A 26,032-nucleotide genomic window follows, 5' to 3' on the forward strand; every position below is an offset into this window, starting at 1 on the left:
ACATTTCAAATTTATTATTACTCTGCCTTTCCTCAAACTTAGTACTGTATTGTGCTGCATATATAAGGAACCAAACAATTATATTTTAAATCCATAACAGCATTTGTAACACTTTATTTTAGGTAGCCATTATAAGGATCAGTTATTATTACTCTATAAATATGTTTCTAATTATGCTATTAAGGAAAGTAAATTATTATCGGAAATAATATGACTTTTAAAAAGGGTTATTGTCACTTAGCACAAATTCAATATCAACTTAAACATGTTTATAATTTGTCTAATTATGTGTATAATTTCTTTCTTATCAAAGATGACATTGTATTTATAATGCTTAGTCCTGAAAAACTATGTGTGATTTTAAGGTAGGCATATAAAGTATGTAAGCAATATATTACAATTAAGTGATTTTAAAATTTCCATGATAACAAAATTATATGCTTACAGGATCATTAGTGAATTTGTGAATTTCCCCTTGGGATTAATAAAGTATCTATCTATCTATCTATCTATCTATCTATCTATCTATCTATCTATCTATCTATCTATCTATCTATCTATCTATCTATCTATCTATCTATCTATCTATCTATCTATCTATTATATAGTACCTATCTATCTATCTATCTATCTATCTATCTATCTATCTATCTATCTATCTATCTATCTTGTCATGTGTACAGAGTACAGTGATTTTCTTACTTGCATGTGCTAATTAACATGCAACATTTTGCCCTTCTCCAGTTCCATGAGTGAGTATAACTTCCTTCCCTTGAAATTTTTGTCTTCCTAACCAGACAATGTGGAAAAGTTATTGCAGGCTAGGACAAGTACTGTGATCAATTTTAAATGCTATGAAAATTAGGACTTTGCCATAATTAAGTATTCTGGCCACTCAGAAACAAACAGCTATGACTGCAGGTTTTATCCCCAAGTAGTTTGTGCCCTGAATAATTTAATGCATTTTGTCTTATGTACCACTAATTTACAACCAAAATGCTCAATTATAACCAATTAATGCCAACTCAGTTTGTGAGATGGTGCTTTCTAAATTGCCTCTTTGCCCTGTGTATAACAGTAACGCCAATAGTTGGGATGCACTTTAGGTACATCAATAAAAAGTCATTTATTACATATATAACTCTGTATCTCCAGTCAATGTCTAGGCCTCTATTGTTTCTCCTGTACATGACTGATTACTGTTGCCGATCACACATCTTACTTTAATGTTTCTGCTTCTAAAATGCTCTGTGCAGCTTTGTACAGGTGTATATTCTTGTTGTACTGACACCTCAAAGACTGATCAAACTTGGCCTTCTAAATAGTAAAGACTTCCTTATCCAATATTTAGAATAAAATAACGTTTTTGTCTTTATTCCAGACATATAAGATTTTTTGAAAAGGACAAAACCAATATATTTAAATGGGACTTTTTAAATAGTTTACTATTGTTAATAACATACTTAACATTAAAGTAGCAATGTTTGTGGACTGTGGAAGATAATGGCCTTTCTCCTGCAATTCCAAAAACACCTCCATCAGACTGTTAACTTTAAATTGACCAAATATGCCAGTATGCTCTGAAAGAGACCTGCACCCCCTCAATGGCTGCCAGAATAGGGCCCGGGTCTCCAAAACTCTGTACTAGACGAATCCACCAACTGTAAAACTGCTTCTTTCAATTTAGGGCCACACGATAAACATATACTGTATATAAAAGATTTTGATTTACTTGATTTTGATGTACATTCAGGAAAACAAGTTATTGGTAAAAAACATCATCTTTTAGCATGATGATGACCCAAAAAACACTGTAAACATTATGATAACACTAACAGCATTAGAGTGGCCCCAGTGTCAAAATAACTGAAGCTGTGTGGGATCACTTGGCCAGGAAGGTGAACAAAAAACAGCTAAAAATAAAAGATGTTTTTACATGTTTTTACCAGACGAATACTTGAAAAATTATGCAGCACTGTGCCAAAAGAAACTGCTTCCATTTTTGCTTAAAATACTGACGTACTTTAAAATCACAAATCTTCCTTATTATTTAAATTGTATGAGTATTTTTGTTTTTATTTATTTTAAAATGATATAGTGTTTTCAAGAGCAAATAACCACTGCCCCGATAATTGACATAAAAACATTTTGGGATGCCTACAGTGTTTATTCATTATCTCATTTACTTTCTATTTAACTAATGTTTGCTTTATAAAGAATCTTATGATGGTCCTCCTATAAAATAAAGATTGCATTTTTAAATCTTCTTTATTAGAAGTTAAAATGTGAACCTAGCTGTACATAAGGATGCCAGGAAAGGATATGTCTACGTCTAAATAAATTCCTTAAGTAAAATAAGTTTTCCCAAACTAAATGTGTTGTGTCACTGTTAGAATCTATTACAGTCCTTGTTTAATTTTCTTTCATCTACTATCTAAAATGAGTTACAGGAACTTTGAAAGTTCATTCCATCTTGGGGTCACATTTATGAAGGAATGCTTTAATATTTCAATCTATTTTTCTTTATAAGCCACAATTTACAGGGCATACCATTATGAAATGACCTACCATTAATGCTAGAGTGCACAGGTTGACAGATGAGATTAGATAGGTGTCCCCGTGGACTATGATGTTTGCTGATGACATTGTGATCTGTAACGAGAGTAGGGAGAAGGTCAAGGAGACCCTGGAGACGTGGAGATATGCTCTAGAAAGGAAAGCAATGAAGGTCAGTAGGAACAAGACAAAATATATGTGTGTGAATGAGAGGGTGGTCAGTGGAATGGTGAGGATGCAAGGAATAGAGTTGGTGAAGGTGGATGAGTTTAAATACTTGGGATCAACAGTACAGAGTAATGGGGATTGTGGAAGAGAGGTGAAGAGGAGAATGCGGACAGGGTGGAGTGGGTGAAGAAGAATGTCAAGAGTAATTTGTGACAGATGGGTATCAGAAAGAGTGAAAGGAAAATTCTACAGGACGATAGTGAGACCAGCTATGTTATATGGGTTGGGGATGGTGGCACTGACCAGAAATCAGGAGACAGAGGTGGAGGTGGCAGAGTTAAAGAAGCTGAAATTTGCATTGGGTGTGACAAGGATGGACAGGATTAGAAATGAGTACATTAGAAGGTCAGCTCAGGTTGGATAGTTTGGAAATAAAGGCAGAGAGGTGAGAAGTCATTGGTTTGGACATGTGCAGAAGAGAGATGCTGGGTATATTGGGAGAAAGATGCTAAAGATAGAGCTGCCAGGGAAGAGGAAACGAGGAAAGCCTAAGAATAGATTTATGGATGTGGTGAGAGAGGACATGAAGGTGGTCGTGGGGGCAGCAGCTTGACCAGAGATGGCCAGACTTCCCTCTCCCCGGCCACTTCTTCTAACACTTCCGGGGCAATCCCAAGGCATTCCCAGGCCAGCCAGGAGACATAGTCCCTCCAGCGTGTCCTAGGTCTTTCCCGGTGCCTCCTCCCGGTTGGACGTGCCCGAAACACCTCACCAGGGAGGCGTCTGGGAGGCATCCTGATTAGATGCCCGAGCCACCTCATCTGACTCCTCTCGACGCGGAGGAGCAGTGGCTCTACTCTGAGCTTCTCACCTTATCTTTAAGGGAAAGCCCAGACACCCTGCGGAGGAAACTCATTTCAGCCGCTTGTATTTGCAATCTCGTTCTTTTGGTCACTACCCATAGCTCATGACCATAGGAGAGGGTAGGAATGTAGATCGACTGGTAAATTGAGAGCTTTGCCTTAAGGCTCAGCTCCTTTTTCACCACGACAGAGCGATGCAGAGCCTGCATCACTGTGGACGGCACCCCGATTCGCTTGTCGATCTCACACTCCATTCTTCTCTCACTCGTGAACAAGACCCTGAGATACTTGAACTCCTCCACTTGGGACAGGATCTCGCTCCCAATCCTGAGAGGACACTCCAACCTTTTCCGGCTGAGGACCATGGTCTCGGATTTGGAGGTGCTGAATCCCATCCCAGCCGCTTCACACTCAGCTGCAAACTGATCCAGAGAGAGCTGAAGATCTCGGCCTGATGAAGCAAACAGGACAACATCATCTGCAAAAAGCAGTGACCCAATCCTGAGTCCACCAAACCGGACCCCCTCAACGGCCTGGCTGGACCTAGAAATTCTGTCCATAAACGTTATGAACAGAATCGGTGACAAAGTGCAGCCCTGGCGGATTCCAACTCTCACTGGAAACAGGTTTGACTTACTGCCAGCAATGCAGACCAAGCTCTGACACCGGTTGTACAGGGACCGAACAGCCCTTATCAGGGGGTCCGGTACCCCATACTCCCGGAGCACCCCCCACAGGATTCCCCGAGGGACACGGTCGAATGCCTTTTCCAAGTAAAGAAAACACATGTAGACTAGTTGGGCAAACTCCCATGCACCCTCCAGGACCCTGTTAAGGGTGTAGGGCTGGTCCACTGTTCCACGACCAGTATGAAAACCACACTGTTCCTCCTGAAAATGAGGTTCAACTAGCCGACGGACCCTCCTTTCCAGGACCCCCAAATAGACTTTTGCAGGGAGGCTGAGGAGTGTGATCCCTCTGTAGTTGGAACACACACTCTGGTCCCCCTTCTTAAAGAGGGGGACAACAACAACAACATTTATTTATATAGCACATTTTCATACAAACAGTAGCTCAAAGTGCTTTACATAATAAAGAATAGAAAAATAAAAGACACAATAAGAAAACAAATTAAATCAACATTAATTAACATCGAATAAGAGTAAGTTTCAATGGCCAGGGGGGACAGAAAAAACAAAAAACTCCAGACAGCTGGAGAAAAAATAAAATCTATCGGGATTCCAAACCATGAGACCGCCCAGTCCCCTCTGGGCATTCTACCTAACATAAATGAAACAGTCCTCTTTGGATTTAGGATTCTCACGAAAGGGCTTGATGATGATGATGGCCACGTAGACTTCTGCCTTTTAATCTGTCCATCATTGTTGGAGCATCATGAAGCTTTGAGTAGGTGGAGGTGGCGCAGGCCACCACCACAAAGAAACCGGAAAAAGAAACAGAAAAGAGAGTAGGGGTCAGTACGGATTTTAGAGCCACCATGAATAGTTATTATGATGAATTGAACATATAGAGTATCAGGATTAAGTTAAACTGAAGTTATAGAAAGGCCATGTTAAAGTAATGTGTTTTCAGCAGTGTTTTAAAGTGCTCTACTGTATCAGCCTGGCGAATTCCTATTGGCAGGCTATTCCAGATTTTAGGTGCATAGCAGCAGAAGGCCACCTCACCACTTCTTTTAAGTTTTGTTCTTGGAATTCTCAGGAGACACTCATTTGAGGATCTAAGGTTACAATTTGGAATATAATGTGTCAGACATTCCGATATATAAGATGTGGCGAGATTATTTAAGGCTTTATAGACCATAAGCAGAATTTTAAAGTCAATCCTGAATGACACAGGTAACCAGTGTAGTGACATTAAAACTGGAGTAATGTGTTCGGATTTTCTTTTCCTAGTTAGGATTCTAGCAGCTGCATTCTGCACTAGTTGCAAACGATTTATGTCTTTTTTGGGTAGTCCTGAGAGGAGTGCGTTACAGTAATCTAGTCGACTGAAAACAAACGCGTGAACTAATTTCTCAGCATCTTTCAGTGATATAAGAGGTCTAACTTTACTTATGTTTCTTAAGTGAAAAAATGCTGTCCTAATGATCTGATTAATATGTGATTTAAAATTCAGATTACAGTCAACATTTACCCCTAAGCTTTTTACCTCCGTCTTGACTTTTAATCTTAATATATCCAGTTTATTTCTAATAGCCTCATTGCATCCATTATTGCTAATCACTAAGATTTCAGTTTTCTCTTTATTTAACTTGAGAAAGTTACTATTCATCCATTCTGAGATACTAGTCAGACATTCTGTTAGTGAATCAATAGAATCAGGGTCATCAGGAGCTATTGATAAGTACAGCTGTGTGTCATCAGCATAGCTGTGGTAGCTCACGTTGTGCCCTGAGATAATCTGACCTAACGGAAGCATGTAGATTGAGAAGAGCAGCGGACCCAGGATAGAGCCTTGTGGAACACCATATCTGATATCATGTGTCTTCGAGTTGTAATTCCCACAACTAACAAAACCTTTTCTCCCAGTCAGGTAGGATTCAAACCAATTTAAGACTGTGCCAGAGAGGCCCACCCATTGACTAAGGCGATTTCTAAGAATATTATGATCAATGGTGTCAAATGCAGCTCTCAGATCTAAGAGGATGAGAACAGATAAATGGCCTCTGTCTGCATTTACCCGCAAGTCATTTACTACTTTAACGAGTGCAGTTTCTGTGCTGTGATTTGTTCTAAAACCCAACTGAAATTTATCAAGAATAGCATGTTTATTGAGGTGGTCATTTAACTGCATAATGGCTGCCTTCTCCAGTACTTTACTTAAGAAAGGCAGGTTAGAGATGGGTCTAAAATTTTCAAGAGCCGAGGGGTCAAGATTATGTTTCTTAAGAAGGGGTTTAACTACAGCAGTCTTAAGACAGTCTGGGAAGACCCCCGTATCTAATGACGAATTTACTATGTCAAGAATTTATCAATTAGCACACCTGATACTTCTTTGAAAAACCTTGTTGGGATCGGGTCAAGGACACAGGCGGAGGGTTTTAATTGAGAGATTATTTTTTGTAAATCAGGTAAATCTATCCTAGTGAAAGAGTTTAATTTGTTTATAACAGGATGCTGGGGTTTAGGAGGATCCTTAGTGTTGGAGGGATATACTATGTTATTTCTAATATCATTAATTTTTTGATTGAAAAATACAGCGATAGCCTCACAGGTTTTACTGGAAGAACTTTGGAGGCATTCCTTTGAGTTACCTGGGTTTAGTAGGCGATCAATTGTAGACCAATTGTAGGGACCACCACCCCGGTATGCCAATCCAGAGGCACTGTCCCCGATGTCCATGCGATGTTGCAGAGGCATGGATGTTGTAGGACTGTCTTGGTTGACACTGGAGGAAGTGCTTACATTTTTAGTTTGTTGATAGACTGTGAACAACAGACGTCATCTTGTAACAAGAGGAGAAATTTTTGTAAAAGGATGTGGAGAATGTTAATTAATTGTTGAAATGTTTATAAATAACAAATAAAGATCAGTCAGGGCTGATGATAAGAACTCTTTACAAAATTTATTTACAGTATTTATTTTATTTAATTTATAGAGTTTATCCCTTCCACACTAAAGTGCTTATTTTTTAATTAAATATGAATTCTTAAAGGAAAACACTTCTTTATTTCACAGTAATTGAATCTATCTTCATTTTTAATAAGTTTACTTCCTAGCAGAGCTCAATAAAACCCAGTATTGGAAATTTACTGCTGTCAAGAATTGAGATACTGATATTAATTCGTTTTTGGTAGTGATATTTTTGATGTCCGTCTTTTTAAATTTAGATCCTTTAAAAACTCTTAATAGAATTTTTGGGTGAAATTCAAAACATCTTTCATAACAAAAATGAGCTCTACTCCATTAACTGATCCAGTGCAACCTTTGAGATTAGTGCTTCCCATTGCTCATTCTACTTATTTTCAATAACTGCAGGGGAAATGACTAACAACAGCCATAAGAAAAACATAGAGCTCAATGCTTAGTCATATTATAGAACTTTGGGGTTATTGAATTGTACTCATAACCTAAGGCTATAGCAAGCAGTATTGCCTGTAGTGGACTTTATCCTCTTAGTTTGGCCCATTCACAGCAAGTCTAGAATAAAGTGCTTGTCTGACTCCAGAAATATGAAGTTATGAGCTCTGAAGGAAGATAGAAGGAGTTACATGCTGTCATCAACACAAGCACAGATTAACAGCTGGTATGACTGAGGCATTGAAAACTACATTGTGACTTAGTATGGCTTTACTGTAAAATTAATTCTTCAACACTAAAACAGGGACATACATGTACAGAAGTCCAGTTAAATTTTGCCCAAATTTAGAGAGTTTTTCTTAATATAAAAAGCTGTAGATACATGGAATGAGTTGCTGAGTGGTTCAAGTGGAATACACTGGGAACTTTGCAGTCATGACATGATGACATTTTATAAAAGTCAGGTGAATATGGACTGGCATGCTACCTGGGTTTCACAGAATAGCATGTAGTCATCCAATATAACTCTCATGTTCTTCAGTTCTTGCCAGTGTCCCACTCACCCACCATGGACTCCTGAGTTGGTCAGTTGTTAGAGTACATTTAAACAAATGTGCAATATCTCTATACTTGTAAAGCACCATCAGATGGTGTTCATTATAATAATAATAATGAAAGATGGTCTTAATGCTTTCTACCTTGAGGCACTCTCCATTAATTTTGTAATACCATACTGACTTAGATTTGTATTTAGTTGTGTATCCTGGCAGTTTTGGGCACAAAGCAGAAACCATCTCTATATAGGGTGCCAGTTTTAGATAGATATTTGAATACATTTATAAATATATTATTATTTAAAATTATACACTTGTTTGCCATTAGCTGTTTTGCTGCACACCCCTTTACTGCTAATCCTGACATTTAAAATACAAGAATACAAGTTGCTAACAAACCTAACAGTAGATACTGTATGTTCATCCAAGGTTATAGCACACCCTGTACGTTTTCAGATTTGTCTCCAGAGTGTTGCTTTTTTTATGTACTTATTATTAATTGCTTACTGTGGTTGAAATTACAACTTTGATGAATCACTTTTTTATTGCCAACAGCATGTTATGCACTGGTAATTAGGTTTATGCATTACATGCTTATTGGAAATGTATGCTGTTTGCCTTTAGGGTCATGCTGAGATGAGGTTCACGTAATTCTACGCACTCCAGGGCCTCGCCTTATTATCTTGGGATTTGATTTTTTCCTTAGTGTGTCTTTACAACTGTTGGCACTAGTACAAAAACTGATGATGTAATCTCATAAGGTGGAAAAACAGATACACTACTTTAATTTTCCATATTAGACATACAAAGATGCAAACACACCTTCTTTTATCATTGTTTAGCTGTAATGAAAACATAATACACATATTTCAATATTTTCCATTATCAAGTCTGATTTTGAAACATTTCATTTGGAAAATGTGAATCAAATTTTCACATAGTAACCTAGTCCTAGTTTAAGCTTTCAGCTGTTTTTTTTAATTAAATGAATAAGTGATTTAATCAATTTGTAACATGATTTCACATTTTGTGATTAAAGGGCATCTTTGAACCAAAAAAATTATTTTTTGAAATAGTTTATATATTAAACTAGCCGTGCCCAGGTGGCTCCGCCCACGTATTAGTGAAAAAGGGCAGTGAAGAGGGCCCGACCCGGCTCCCCACTCCTGACGTCACGCTTCCCCCCTCCTCTCGGCCCACAGCCTCTGTCTCAGATTGGCACGAATATATCACTCCTGCAAGCAAACTGTGATTCTTAGCGAAATGAGAGATGTCACAAAATCAACCAGAATGTTCAACAACAACAACAACAACAACATTTATTTATATAGCACATTTTCATACAAACAGTAGCTCAAAGTGCTTTACATAATAAAGAATAGAAAAATAAAAGACACAATAAGAAAACAAAATAAATCAATATTAATTAACATCGAATAAGAGTAAGGTTCAATGGCCAGGGGGGACAGAAAAAACAAAAAAACTCCAGACGGCTGGAGAAAAAATAAAATCTGTAGGGATTCCAGACCATGAGACCGCCCAGTCCCCTCTGGGCATTCTACCTAACATAAATGAAACAGTCCTCTTTGGATTTAGGATTCTCACTGAAGGGCTTGATGATGATGATGGTCACGTAGACTTCTGCCTTTAAATCATCAGGCAAATTATAGAAAAAATCATGATCTAAATCCATTAAGTAGTTCTCTTGTGAAAAGTGGACAGACATACAGACAGTCAGACGTTGATTTTATATGTAGAGAGATTATTAGAGGAAGAATGAATGAGCCAAAACATGACACCATTTTTGATTTGTTGAAGACCTGCCAAGGGTCACCAGTTTTGAGTGACATTTTATAAGATCTTTAAGTTCTGTCAGGGTACAAGTGATCAAAAATATAAGGGCACTCTAAATATAGTAAAAGCATGACTCAAAGTCGTAAAGATGTGGCAGATACCAACAAGCTTAAAGTGTTGTTATCACTGAAGCCTTTGCTCCTTGCATAACTGAGCAACACATGCTTTCTTTGAGTCATGATACATTTTGAAAGCACAGCACAGTGTGCTCTATGATTCATACCACCATTGCCCATGCATTTCCTTGTGCAGAAAAATTGTTCTTAGCTGATCTTCATGTTCATGTAGACAGTCTAACCTTAAATAGGTTATTTTTGGGCAGCAATGTGGCAGAGCAGTCAACAAGACCATCATCTCAAGTGGTGAACAGGGCCCAAGGTGGGATTGATGTCTTTGTCATGGGCTGAATGTTTCAGACTTCTTGTATGGAGTGGTGGCAGCAGGGAGAAGCACTGAGATGGTGAAAAGATACCTTTAATAGTCTGTGTAGCCCCTTCTAGTGTCACACTAACATTACTGTCATCAAGATCACTCCCAATGTTCTTTTCTTCATCGCTTATGGCTATTACAATTAAAATTTCAAAACATCCTTTAGTGCCACATTTTTATTGTCCCTAATTCAATTCCTTTTTCTTTTCTCACACCCATTGCAATAATATTTCCCTGGCTCTGATTGTGCTCATTATTTTTCCATCAGCAGTTTTTCCCAAGCTAGTTTAGTTATGCCACATTCCTTAATAACTTTTAGTTTGCAACTGACGACTCATGACAAAGTTAATGCTGGACTGATGTGCGTCCAGTTTTGAAAAATACAGTGACTCTCCTACTCCTTTTAGGGTTCATTGTGACTAGTTTTGTGTGTCCCTTTATTAAAATATTTAAACATGTATGTATTTATATTTTTATGTATGTGTTTAGAAGGTTGCGGATTGCTGAAGTTAGTTGCTGGCTCAGTGCTTCGAAAAGCGTAGGGTCCTGGGCAGCTGCCTCCTTCACCTCACGCTTTGAGGCAGCAGGACTGCTGGTTTATACTTCCTGAGGCCGTTCTATACAGAGTTTGCACCTTCTTCCAATGTTAGCAGGAGTATTGAACCTAGGACTCTAAAATATTCTTCCTCCAGCTCAAAAATGACTGTGTGTGTGTTTTGAGGTTGTGAAATTGTGAATGTGTACATGTGTGGGCCCTGTAATGGACTGCCAACCTGTCCAGGGTTGTTTCCTGCATTGTACTAACATCTGTTTGGATATGCTCAAGATGCAGCAATCCCATTTTGATTAAGCGGGTTTGAGGGTGTGAGAGCTGCTGTGATGGATTGACAGCCCATGTCCGGTTAGTGTCTGAGAAAATCCATGTCGGCATGGAGGCAATGTGCAGAATCCACAAAGACAGTGACCAGACTGGGAATTGAAGTCAGATGTGTGGAGGCTTTAAGGGTTCAGTCCTCATAACCCTGAGATGGATAATGGATGAATGTCTATGCAGATCACTTTCAGGGTGGGTTACTTTATAAATTCAAGCTAGAATGCAAAGAAAATTAAACAAAACAATATCAAGTGTAATGTCTTTTAAAAAGAAACCATCATTTGGAAAGTACAATGTATTGTTTACCTAGTAATATTTGTTAAAACACCATCAAAAAGATATCCATCTCACAAAAATTGCTCTTTCATTTCAACACTGTAGTCTTGTTCAAACATCCAAAAATACTTTCTTCTTCTAAATGTCCATTTGCTGTTACAGATTTTCAGGGAACTGTAACCTGTTCTAAAAGCAATAATCCAAACCATTCCTATTTTATGTTAATTTTTCTACTTCAGCAAAAATGCTGAATTGAAGTTACTTGCCCAGTGTCTTCATCTTTTGATATACTGGCATTTAATGAAGATGGTAGAAATAGGCACTCATTGAGCAACAAATACTGCATACTTTCAGGGAAATTGACTCAAGTGAAGTGGTGTTAGTGTCACAGTGATGCCACCTCAAAGCACTTGAATTCTGAGGTCCATTCCCAAGTGCTATGATGGCTTCTTGAATTCAGTGTTTTAAATACAAATCATGCTTGTTGTGGAGTTGATATGTTTCTCCCTGTATGTGCGTAGGTTCCCTCTAGGTACTCTGGTTTCCTCCTGCATCCCTAAAGATGTGCAAGTCAGGCAAACTGATGACTCCTAATTAGTCCAAATATAAGTGTAAGCATGTCTCTTTGCATGAATTTGTCTTATGATGGACTGGTGTTGAAATGGTTTGAAATGTTATGTTAGTTGAGTACTGTGATGGACCGATGTGTCATCTGGAGTTAATTCATCTGTTATGCCAAATACTGCTACAGTAATATAGAGTCATCCCTAACATTCTGTAACATACAGCACGTAGCAGGTTCAGAGAAAAAATGTAGAGATATGATAAATAGTTGATAAAACTACGTATACATTTTCCAAGTGTTCCCTCGTTACAGCACTTTTTGACATCTTACGCTGGCACAAGATGCTTTTACTGATGATCAACTGTACATATGCAATTGATTTTCACATGACAATACACAGGTCTTACCACAGGAGTGACTAACTCACAAACTTAGAAACATAAATGAAACAACATAAAAAAAGGATCACATAACATTCACAAATGTACCAGTTGATGTTTTGGATTTATTTGCATCTGCTGCAGTAATTGTGGTGCAGCCACCATAAGGATGAAAAAGTAAAATGATATCACAAGCTTGATGCGATGTCTTGCCACACATTCTCTTGAAAGTTACAACCTATAAACAAATAAAATTTAAGACAAACAACAGAAGGGTCAGCAATACTTCTTTAAATTGGTGAGTTTCAGTATGACTTCCTCTTTTCTGATTTAGTTCTATTTGATTGCACTCACTGAGATCAGTAGGACAGCGTTTCTCAACCTTTAAGTATTTGTGACTCGAGTTTTCTTAACAGTTTTAATTGCGCCACCCTAACGTTTTTTTGAAACCCTAATAAAATGTATTGCTATATGTTTTGCTGCTGATACACTGCTACAAGTTTTATTATACCTACTTAACTTTTATCGACATTTATCTAACTCTATATTTATTTTTCTAGTATCAGAATGTAGTTTAAGTTCATTTGTTTTGGTTTCAATAGATGTATTTTTCATATTTTTGTTTTCTTTTTTTCACATCTTCGTGCCCCCTTTTTTGTTACTTCAGGTTGAGAACTGCCACAGTAGGGTATAGCACTTATACTTACAGTTATGGTCTAAATGTAAGAAATACACAAGAAGGAAGCTGAGGTTCCAGGGAGAATTTGGTGAATGCACTTCCTACACTCTTTGAAAGATCTTCGTTTGTCCTCCAGAAAAAAAAATCTTTTTTTAAAAAAAGCATACAGTACTATAGTTAAGCTCTTGTCATGATTTAACAATTATTGCTTTTATGTATTATTTATCCTTCATTTGCTCCACAAATTAACTATATCATTTTGGTTGCCATGATGCCATGTGTTACTAGGGTTTGTCGTACTTGCTCATGCATGTGTATGATGTGATGGGGTCCTTGTTTAAGAGCGAACCACATGTTCAGTCATTTCTTGACAAGATATGTAGTTTAACTTTGAAACCACTGTCTTCTTTGGAAATCAGTCAATAAATGGCACACAAAGCACAAAGACAAAAGGAAATTGAGTCATGCTCAATTTCTTGATAAAAATCTTTCAACTGGAAGACAGGGAAAAATTACGACTCTACCTCATTTTATTGCAAAATATTAAAAGTGAGATCCACAGACATACAGATAAAAAACCATATGTATGATTCCAGCACTATAGCTAATTTTGCTGACAGTGCCCCCCTTAAATTTAAACATTAAAGTTACACCATTAAAACGTTTTTCAATTCCTAATTAGACTTTAAAGGCACCCTTATACAGACACTTATTTAGTTTGTTGGTTGGCGAGAATCTATTTGAAGTTTGCAAGTTCTCCCCATTTCCTCATGTACTCCAGTTGTTCACACATTCTAAAGACACACATGTTAGATCCATTGGCAAATCTATAAACCCCACACAGTGTACCTATTTGTACTCAGCGCTCCTGGGGTAACCCCACAACCCCGAAATATATTAAACGGATTTGAGAATAGATAGATTAAGTAGATCTGAATAAGTGAATGAGTGGGTGTACTTTATGATGGACTGTCACCCTGTCCGGAGTTGGTTTCTGCCTCATACCTACTGCTGCCCTGTAGACTGCAGCCCCTGTGACACTGCGATGGAAGAGATTAGTGTGATAATGGATGGATGGATGGATGGGGAAGTAAAGTGGAAGTAGGTAAATAAGTGCATCTAGTTATTGACTGGACACTCTTCCACCAATGGCTTGTGACCTTCACTTGATGCTATAAAAATAGGCATAGGTGCTGCATATGAATAAATCAATGGAATTAAATTTTATAGAAAGCTATATTTTTGGGGAATTTGTAATTGTCAATTGTTATTGTAAAATATGAGGCTGTTATAGTAACAGTAATAATAGGAAATATTTTATTTGTCATATTGGAATTATTACAAGAATTAGCAAGCCTTAAATAAAGCTTTCTGTTTCACTTTAGTCAAACACTTCAACAGAGACGTTCGTATACAGTGATGGTGACCAATTAATTGAAGATTAAAAGACAGTAATAATAGAAAGGGAAATACATAATCAAAGGCATGTTTAATTGTGAATTTCCCCTTGGGATGAATAAAGTATCTATCTATCTATCTATCTATCTATCTATCTATCTATCTATCTATCTATCTATCTATCTATCTATCTATCTATCTATCTATCTATCTATCTATCTATTTAGTTTACTTTATTACATTCTGTGCTCATTATTTTGTTTGCTTTATTTAATGTCTCTGCAGGACTGCTGTAAGATAAAAAGTAATGTAAATGAACATTACACACATGCCTTACTTATCAAGAATGTTCATTCATTTTTGGGTCACTGTCATCTAAAATTTTGTTGCATTCAGTGCTAATGGTAAAAACCAAGAGGTATTTCCAACACCAGGGAGGCATACAGCAGGAGTGAAGAATGGTGTAAAGAAGGCCATCCTGACCTGTCAGTCTGGAGAACAGATATTTGATGTCCTTTTTAATGGCTGCCTTGATTTTCTGACCCCACAATATATTGACATTTATAAGCCAAAAGGCTACTAATAAACTAACTCGGTCTTAGTTTGGGAGGAGAGGAGTTGATAAGGCAAAGAAGGCCTCCATCCCTTAGTGGAGAGAGCAGAATTTATCTTCCTTATGAGCAGATTACTGATTAACTAATGTTAAGAAACTGATTACAAGCCTTCTTTTTCTGATATTTGTTTTTCAGCACCTACAGTATATGTCTGTAGTAGTAGGAGGTTCTACCATGTTAGCCATTATGGATACAATGAGACGTCAAGCAAAATAACATATTTTATTGGCTAACTGAACAGATTACATGGTGCAAGCGTTCAAGGCAACTGAGGCCCCCACTTCAGGCAGGTTTTTTCTCACAAACCCAAAGATACTGTATGTGTGTTAAGTTGCTTAGATTTTCAACATAGGTCAGGCATGAGTGAGTATGGATGTGTGTGTTAGTGTGCCATGCCATAGACTGCTGTTGCAATCTGAGGTTGGGTCTCACCATGTGTCTGATGCTGCTGGAGGAGGCTCTAAAATCCTGTGACACTATAATAATAATATACATTTTTTGTATTTTTATAGCGCTTTACTCACTACTCTCTACTCAAAGCGCTCTATAATAGAATAAGCAACTTTGGAAAATGAATGATAAATGTTTACCTATGTTTGAGGGGTGTAAGAAATGTGATGTACACATTAATTGTACTATCCTACTGCATGTCAAACAAGTCAGCAAACCTTTGTTTACTCCTCTACCAGTTTATTTTTCCCACTGTAGTAAATTTTTGGTCTGTAAACAACTGAACCTCATGGTGCCTTTTCCAGTCTTAACTTCTATTCCACTGATAGTTGTGTGTTGATCTCTCTGTATTCATTTTTTCTTTGTAACTCATAGAATAGGCAATATGCAAGTGGCCATTACAGGCTTCTCTTTAGTGCCTTTACTGCCATTTTAAAAATGTTTTACCCATTGTTGCATGATGCTGATAACTTCAATCTAAACATCTCCATTAGACCGTTTATTTCATGTGTGAATTTCCACAAAGTGTGTTCTCCTTCAAAATAAATGTGTTTCAATTTCGTTTTTTATTTTTTGCATATCACTGTTGGCAAAATGCAGCTTCAAAGCATGTGAACAAATCTACGACTATAATGCACAACAGCAAAATGCATAACCATACAATATTTACATACATTACAAGAACACAACTTATTGTATGTAAGTACATAGTACAAAAGTATGTACTTTCATGTAATTAAACACAGAGTGAACAAAGCTGTTTCGGTTTGATCAATATAAGCAAAGCCTGACAATTCCTTGGTAACTACAGTATGCTTACATATGGCATGCAGAGAACTTTATAAGATGTGTCTTGCATGACTTTATCGCATTTTGCTTTTGCACAGTGCTTCAATTTTTTAATTATTTTATTTGTAGATCAACCTTATGAAATAAGTTATTTATGCAAATGAAGACGTAAATTATAGTCATAGTAAATTCAAATCTTTTGAAAGGCTATGCTCAATTTTCGTTTTTTATTTTGTTAGCTTGCATATTTTATAGGGGGTTAATGCTCCGATCCTGAAAGCAAATCCAGTCAATCCATATTAGTTTATGCTTATGTAGAAACTTTCAATAACGACAGGCTGAAACATTTACCTAGATTTACAAATATATTATAGCAATAGTAATGTACAAGACCGCCCATTATTTGTACAAACAAGTTTGTGTACTTTATATATTTGATTATTGATAGGGATAACACACTCCATAAAGTGTAAGAGAACAGAAATCTTTGGCTTACTGTAGGGCCACTAGATACCTCTAGGCTGTGCTCTGATTTTGTCATGCTAATCTTGACATATCATTTTCCTACACTTTATATACACTTTAATAATAATAATAATAATAATACATTTTATTTATATAGCACCTTTCCCATGTTCAAGGCGCTATTTCACTTGTTCAGAAATTTTAAACTTACAGAATTGTTTCATCACGTTCGTGTGTATTTGTCAATAGTTAAGTTTAGTTAACAACTCGTCTATGCCACAAAAAGTGTGCGACATGCTGCATGTTGATCGGTCTTGCCAATAAGAATTTCACTGAACTCTGTACTTATAACTAAACTACTACTGCTATTAAATGTCCTTTAATTTTCAAAGCTAATTGCATTTTTACTACCCACATGTACTGCCTTTTCCAAAGATATGCATATGTGTGTATTAATCATTTTTGTTATTTTTAATGTTGTTACCTTGTATTTTTTTAAATTAGACTCAAAAGTGGGGCACTAAGCACTTTGAAAGTGGTGTCCTAAAAGTATAGCTGTAATAATGATATCAGTCCTGATAAAGAAAATCATATCTTATTAAATCTTAGAGTTTAATTATACAAATATTTTACAATTTCACCAAATAATTAGTTCCTCTGCATGGATTTTGTAAAAGAATGTGTTAGTACTGCGGTGGGTTGGCACCCAGCCCGGGATTGGTTCCTGCCTTGTGCCCTGTGTTGGCTGGGATTGGCTCCAGCAGACCCCCGTGACCCTGTGTTCAGATTCAGCGGGTTGGAAAATGGATGGATGGATGTGTTAGTAGTAGGATGGGACATGTTGAAGGGTAAAGGGACAGCTACTCTCATTTGACCAAAGTGCTCTTTGGATGAACTTACGTGGGGACTTCCTGAATAGATGGGGCTGTCTGGAGAGACTCCCACAAGGTAACTAGGCTAAGCTGTTGATTCATTTTCATCAATTCTTGATCTGTAAAACCATCCCGAGTACTAGATAATGAAGACATGATAAAAGCTTAATGTCTCCTGTAATCAGAAGCATGAAAATTAATTTGTATAGGAAGGATAAGCGTCAAGTGCATACCAATATTAAACATTGGAAAACAGAATATGCTGACATGATGACTGGGGCTTTGACAATGTTTCTCTGCCTACTGCTTGGAATACTAAACTCTATTCCAGTAACAAGTTTATAGCTGTGTTCAGCTTTACATTATAAAAAAAATAAAATAAATGTACTTTTTAATGAGACATTACACTAATTTGGTCAATCTGAGGGTTGCTCAGAAAGTTTTACAATGCAATTATGTTATTAGTAGTCTTCTATACTATAACTGTTTGTTTTTCTATATATCTGATGATTTGTTTAGAATTAGTACCCAAAGAGAGGTCAGAAGAAGATGATTGAATGAATGGCTTTCTCCTCTTTCAGGTAATTGGAGTTTTCAGCAAAGAGTACATCCCACAAAGAACTCGATTTGGCCCTTTGATTGGACAAATTTATACCAAAGACAATGTTCCAAAGAATGCCAACAGGAAGTACTTCTGGAGGGTAAGTTTACTTTCTTCCTAAAATACACCACAGTACAATTTCTTTTTCTTTCAGTACAGAGTGCAAGATTAGCATTTTTCATTTCTTCTTATTTAATACTTTGTACTTCATGTCTCATAAGATGACCACTTTCTTTGTTACGTGCAGTATGAATGTAGACCTGGTTTAGAGCAATAGTACAGAGTGTAGACAATGCAGCCATTGTTATTTCAGGCCATATTTCTATACTACCCATTTTGCCATCTGACTACTTTTCTTGTTATTATGTATTGAGCACCTGTACCTGCTATTTTTAATATATATAAATGATTTAGATAGGAATATAAGTAACAAGCTGGCTAAGTTTGCAGATGATACCAAGCTGGGTGTATTACCAGATAATTTGGAAGCCGTTATATCATTACAGAAGGACTTGGATAGCATACAGGCTTAGGCAGATTTGTGGCAGATGAAATTTAATGTCAGTAAATGTAAAGTATTACACATAGGAAGTAAAAATGTTAGGTTTAAATACACAATGGGTGGTCGGAAAATCGAGAGTATACCTTATGAGAAGGATTTAGGAGTCATAATGGACTCTAAGCTATCGACTTCCAGACAGTGTTCAGAAGCCATTAAGAAAGCTGACAGAATGTCAGGTTATATAGCGCCTTGATGTGTGGAGTACAAGTCACAGGAAGTTATGCTCAACCTTTATAATGCACTGGTGAGGCCTCATCTTGAGTACTGTGTGGAGTTTTGATCTCCAGGCTACAAAAAGGACATAACAATGCTAGAAAAGGTCCAGAGAAAAGCGACTTGTCTGATTCTAGGGCTACAGGGGTTGAATTATGAGGAAAGATTAAAAGAGTTGAGCCTATACGGTTTAAGCAAAAGAAGATTAAGAGGTGACATGATTGAAGTGTTTAAAATTATGAAGGGAATTAGTACAGTGGATCAAGACTGTTATTTTAAAATTAGTTCATCAAGAACATGGGGACTCAGTTGGAAACTTGTTAAGAGTAAATTTCGCACAAACATTAAATCCAAGTAGTGTGGTAGACAGTAAGACATTAGGGACTTTCAAAACTCGATTTGATGTTTTTGTGGAAGAAATAAGTGGATAGGACTGGTGAGCTTTGTTGGGCTGAATGGCCTGTTCTCGTCTAGATTGTTCTAATGTTCTAATAGTTCTAAAACGGTTCCCTTTGTTAAGTATTGTAATAATTGTTCTCTAATGTTGCACATATTACTATGACATTACTTTTATAGCGAGTGATTCACTGGCATCCTGTCCAGAATGGTTTCATGGATTGTGTCCTGTTCTGCTAAGATAGGCTTTGACCCTTCATGAATTGAATTGGATTATGCGGGTTTGAAAATTTTATGTTCATGAAAACTGAGGATAAAATCAGAGTTCTTGGTGCTCATCTAGAAGAAGTTAGGCAAAAGTTTACGGCTAGTATTGAAGAAGTAGAGCAATCGACATCCACTGTTGATAAAAAAGCAACTGCTGTAGAATCTGAATGCAAAGTGCTTGGTGGTAAATTAAAAGGATTTAAAGATAGATATAAAAAGAACAACATCACAATTCAAGGACTTTGTGAAAACCATGGAAGTCCAAACTCAGTGGAATTCATAGCTAAACCATTTTCTAAAAAATAGGAGAAGACTTTAAAGCAGACACTGAGTTCTCAGTGGCTGAAGCCTGATTGTCAGATTTGACAAACTATTAGTTAAAGAAAATTTTATGTTAAGACTTTACTAAGGATATTATATAATTTTTCGTTCAGGTTTTTATATAAATATACTCTCTGGTATACTTAATTATTAAAAGGTTCTGTTTACACAGATATTGTATTTTCGGTGTGATAATCCATGTGTTGTATTGTAAAATGGTCTAACAGGTGAACTGAACAAAGACAACATTCTGTACTTTCATTTAGTATGTTTAGTATGCCAGTTGCTTAGTATTTTGTATTTTTTTTTGGTTTTATGAGGAACCTATGGGGTTCCTACAGAAATGTTTCCTATAATCTCTGAGTCGTCATTTGAGATCACATAGATTCTTGACCTAAAGAAGCAGCACAACATTTATGCAACCTGTTTTGGAGTGTGCTGGAAGGAACATTGATAATGTCTTAGCTTTACCACATAGGATGCCATTAATAAAAAGAGAGACCAGTACACCCTGTCATACACACGTGTCATTTTTCCTGTGACTAATTCCTAGCAAATTCATTAAGATGAATTTCCATCAAATGCAAAAAAAAAAAAAAAAAGATTCTTCAAGAACAGATGTACTCATAGATAGATTTAAGGGCAAGGGCACTGTTCAGGGTTAGTTCCCAATGTGTGTCGAGAGCTGTAAAGATAGATACTGGCGCTCTGTGATCTAGAATTGGATATGGTAGGATCAATAACATTTTAGAATAAGCTTCCATTTTGGGGAAAAAGTTACCCTTCCTTTCTTGTTCATTTTATAGAGAAGCATTTTGTTATCGGCTCTCCTCTCTTTCTCGCAGGCGGGGGTTGAAATTTGTTTTGCCCCTTTAAGTTTGTCTTGACTGTATGGAATGTTATCTGCTTCAAAATCAAAGAAAGAAAAGAGAAAAAAAAAAAAGAAAATGGGCAAATTGATGGTTAGACTGAAGAATAGACAATTTATCTGCTGTCTTTATGGTATGGGTGTCACTCTATTATAGCACGGTACGCATGTCATCAAAACAACCTAGTAAGAAACAATATTGCACACCTTACAAAATAAACATGTAATCTAAAAATTAAAGTCTTGCAGAATTTGATTTATATAACATTTAAACTAAATTATATCTGATAATGCAATATCACATGGATTTTAATGGGGTTATAAGCAATTAAATATATACAGTTTATTCCTAATAGGGATTTGGTACCTGAATATTTTTAATGCTTAACAGATTCTGCAACTAAAATCTGAATCTTGGCCAAGTTGATTCCATGTCTGCATGGTTTGTTTTTTTTCAGGTTCTGCACTTTTTGTCTCTCATGTGAAAGTCAATGTTTTTGAGGTTAGCTGGCACCCCTAACCTGCCCTCCTGTGAGCGAGTGTGGGAGTGACGAGTGTGAGGTCCCACCTGGAGTTGGATGCTGTCTTGCATCCTATTGCTGTGACAGTCTGTCATTCTCCTTTGCTTCGAATTAGGATTTGTTGCAGCCAATAAATAGATGAATACTCATCAGATCATTGCTATAAAATTCTTTCCCTGATCAAAAAAATATTTTCAATAATATAAAAAAAATAATCAAACTTTTTAATGGTTCATTAGGCACTTATATTTTCTTGTAATTAGCTGGCCATGCCGAAAACACTGTAGATGGTATAACTTTCTGCATGATACTGCATGAGTATGGGAGGATTTTCTTGCTGTTATTAGTTTTGCTGTGATTGCAGTCTTCTCAGCATATACTGCCTGTGAAAGTTTAAAATGACAGCTTTAGGTTTCCTCAATCTGAAGACAGCTTAATGTGTAGTTCCCGTTGGTGGATCTTGTGGTCCACTGTGACATCTTCATTGTGGTGCTGAAAGGACATAATGGGAATGTTTCTTACTGCTGTAAGCAAGCAAAGAATTGCATTTGCAGAAGTGGAAGACTGTTATTCCCTGTATAAATCACGACTGTTTCACAGGTCTGACTCTGAAAGAAATTTTCCTGACTTCCTTTTTTCCCAGATCATAGCTGCGTACTTTTGTGTGGGAGCTGGTTACAGTAAATATTGTCATTAGTTACAATAACTAAATTTCTTGTTATTTCCTTTATGATTAACTGGTTCATTTAATAAAAGGTCACTGTTGTAAAGTGAACAATTAACATACCATATGTATACAGTATGTAAAAATAAAATTTCAACAAAGCTAAATTATAAAAACAATAAGATGCATTAGAAATACTTATTTGGGCCTAATAAGCATTAGAGAGGGATAAAGTAGGAATCAATTAAGTATATTAAATAGTTAACTAATATAACATTAAGTTTTACACCAAGTTTGAGAAAGTCATATTAAAATGTACAACTTAATAGAGGGACAAGTGTCTGTGTGTGTGTGTCTGTGTCTTTGTGTCTGTCTGTCTGTTCAGAAGAGTTAAGAGTGCCCTATAATAGACTGGCATCTCCTCCAGGTTTGTTGCCTGCTTTGTGTCTAATGATGTTCCTTCAACAGAGGGGACAGCGTGCAGCCTCCCTAAAAGATATGACAAAAATACAAGAGCCACTAGAATGTATTCTAGCTTGGTGTCCTTACAATACATGTAGGGCCAGTCCCTGGCTTGAAGTGAGTAAAGTGTTTAAAGACATATGACAATTAAGGAGGCAAAGATTCATCTTCCAGGAGGAACAGAGGCATGATTTTAGAGAAACAGCCAGAGAGAGAAGGGGATAGGAAGTATGAAAAAAAGAATGTAATGGCTCCTGGTAGGCAGGCAAGCAGGTGAATATGGAACCGCAGTGAGAATTTCAGGATTGGAGTAGGTGGACCCAAATGTCCATATCCAGGTACAGGACATTGTGGGTGTTTAATCTTTTGTCGAAGAAAAGGGGACACTTTCTAGTGATGTTTCTATAGGTAAAAGAAGAAAAGAAAGACAGAAAGATTTTTTTTAATTTTGATTTGAACTTTATTAATCGATGCTCAATAAATCATTTACAATATCAAAAGTAAAGCAAACAAAGAAAACCTCAACTCACCCCAAAAAGAAAAGAATGCTTAATTTATGTTTCAAATAAGAAAAATCAATTCATTATCTTCAAGTTAACAAAATGCCTCATGAACACATCATTTTTCCTCAAAAGAATTCACACTTACAGTCATTCTGTACAATTCATATTCCAAACACAACCTGGCTTTTACACATCCATGAAATATTCTTATTGTGTTATGTTGTTTATTTGATTTCACTTTCTCTTTTCTGGATTTATAAATGGCTAACTTAGCTAGTCCGATGAGGAAATTATCAATCTGGCGTTCATCTCGATTACTCTTATTTCTATTAACACCATAAATAAATGCACAATCATTAAAAGGCAAGTTAAGAAAGAAAGAAAGAAAGAAAGAAAGAAAGAAAGAAAGACTATACTTTGTTATGGTCTTAGGAATTGGGAAGTGCAGAATATACCCCACAGGATAGAAAGAGTAACATACTTTATCAACAGATTGAAGGTTTTTATTTCTACCAGTTACTACTATGTGTTCTTCCTGAGCTCAAGTACTTTTTAAAAACCTTCAGCTGTTGCGTTTTTTATATGTGGGCTGAAGCTTCTCCTATTGTATTTTAAAAGCCTACATTATGTCTAAAATGACCTTGTTGTTCCATGCATATATATCAAGGTGTTTAGGTCAACATATTCCTTGTAATCCAAAATTTACGTACACTCCGGAATCACTCCTACTTAAGAGATGGATTTACATTCAGATTGCAGTTTCTTTATTTGTGTTACTTTGCATGTCAATATGATGTAAGAGAACTACCCACAATGTGTTTTTGATGAAATGCAGTGAGATTGTTTCTGAAACACTTCTGCTTTTCTTTCAGCCAGTGTGCAATGCCAAAGTCTGACTACCTATTACTCAGTGATTGCTTTTGTGCGTTTAACACAAACCATTTTATGAGAATTTTTTAAGGACCTGATTTTTTTTATCAAATAATGTCACAAAGCTGGCTCTTTTAAATATCCTCATTCTCTAAAACAGCCAACTTTTTTGCTTCTGGTTCTAAATCTTTGCTAACTTAAACACACAAACCACTATAAATGGGGCAATGCAGTAAAAAAAGTCAAATATAACATTTTCAGTTGGTAGGGCTGCTCAGTAGTTAGCCTGCTGCTCATGGACCTAATATCCTGGTCTTACATTGTGTACCTGCTTGCTGTTTGTGTAGAGTCCGTGTGTTGTAGATGCTGGGAGTTTTGTCCCACATGCCCAAAAGTTAATGTATCAGAACACTTGAATATTCTAAATGTTCCCTGTGTGGGTGTGTGAGGGAGAGACCCTTGCAATGTCCAGGGTTGGTTTCAGCAATGCTACCTGATGCTGTTAAGAGAGGTTAAAGTACCTTGAAATGGATTACGATCATTTGTGAATATTGTTACAGAGCATTAGCCTATCTTAGTAAAGGATTGGATCTTTCCCATCTGTTTCTTTGGTAAGATTAGTATTGCAGCATACCCTCACTCTTCACCTTTGACATGGCCTTTTAGACATCTTGTTGAAATTGGTTCCTTCTGGGCTACATGGGTCATCCAACAAGAAGTTGCTTACTGAAAAATAACACCCATGCCTCTGCTGCAGGAGTGAGGTCCAAGGGCTTAGTTTACCCCACTGAATCTGTGGAATAAGAAGACTTTCATATGCAACTAATGAGCAGAAATAACAGAACCATCATGAAAAAAGTAGCAAAAACAAAACACAAACCTGCATGCACAAATACCGCCAACAAAAACAAAAGAAGTAAATGAAAATGCTGGTGAAAGGCAAAACATCAGATTAATTTCTTCAAGTCTTCAAGTAACTCTCGACAAATGATTCTACTCTATATAGTATCTCTTTATACGGAAAATGTCACTGTGACACCACATGTTTTCACACACCAGGCAAAGTCATGATGACATTACTGCCTTGCAACCTTGTTGGATTCCAGATGACGAAAAATAAAAAAAAAGTGATAAAAAATGCTCATAAACTACATGGAAATCCATTCAGTTGTCTAGCGTTATTAAGCTGCCTATGTGTTTATTATGTACTGACCTAAATTATGTACAGTATGTACAGTCATTTTTTTATGTTACTTACCCCATGTACTTTGTAGTGGAGACAGAGAAAAAAAATGTAATCTCATGTTGTAGTGGAGAAAAGACATATAGAAAATTCAAATTGTTAAAAACAAATGGTGACCAGTGCTGGATAATGGCAACACTGTGATAAACATGCATGGAAGAATTAAAAAAAAATCGCACCTTACTCATGTTGCATAATTCGCATACTTTCTATACACTCGCTAGCTCAAAATGTGTAGCATGAATGTTTTTTTGCTAAAATATTTTTAAAAGCAAGCAAACTCAAAAGACTCATGATAAGGACTTGAAGACCTTACCCATTATTCATTGTCAAGAGCCCTGCCTTCAATTGCTAGAGTGAGCTACACTATTAAGGGACTTGCTCAGTCTCTTTGAAGTTCTCTGTGTGAAGAAGCAGTCTGTAACATTTGTGCAAATTTCAATGTAGGCAACCTATTTCTGCGTATTTATGTTTTTAATTTAAAACAACAGTCATCAACAACTTCAGTTACTTAGAATTTACTACTGGCCAACTTTATCCGCGGGTTTCTGCGGCTCAACAATATTTTTAAAAATTTTAGAATATTCTCAAAAAAGAAGGTTCGAAATTCCTGCATGCAGTGCTGCGTGCTAAATACACACAAGAAATAACATGTAGGCTGATGGTGCTGAGCCCAGCCAACACTCAGTCCCGCTGTATCAGCCTTTGTGTT

The 26,032-nt window shown here is 36.6% G+C and overlaps 1 protein-coding gene across 1 annotated transcript in view; it reads left to right on the plus strand.

Annotated features, from left to right (window-relative positions):
• LOC120517612 (PR domain zinc finger protein 1-like) overlaps positions 1-26,032 on the plus strand; it is a 55,289-nt gene that overhangs the window by 6,250 nt on the left and 23,007 nt on the right. The window contains exon 2 of the mRNA XM_039740026.1: positions 18,411-18,530. Within this exon, the coding sequence (XP_039595960.1) occupies positions 18,411-18,530 (120 nt within the window). The remainder of the gene's footprint in view (positions 1-18,410; positions 18,531-26,032) is intronic.

This window comes from Polypterus senegalus, chromosome 17, assembly GCF_016835505.1.
Source record: "Polypterus senegalus isolate Bchr_013 chromosome 17, ASM1683550v1, whole genome shotgun sequence".
Classification (NCBI taxonomy): domain Eukaryota; kingdom Metazoa; phylum Chordata; class Cladistia; order Polypteriformes; family Polypteridae; genus Polypterus; species Polypterus senegalus.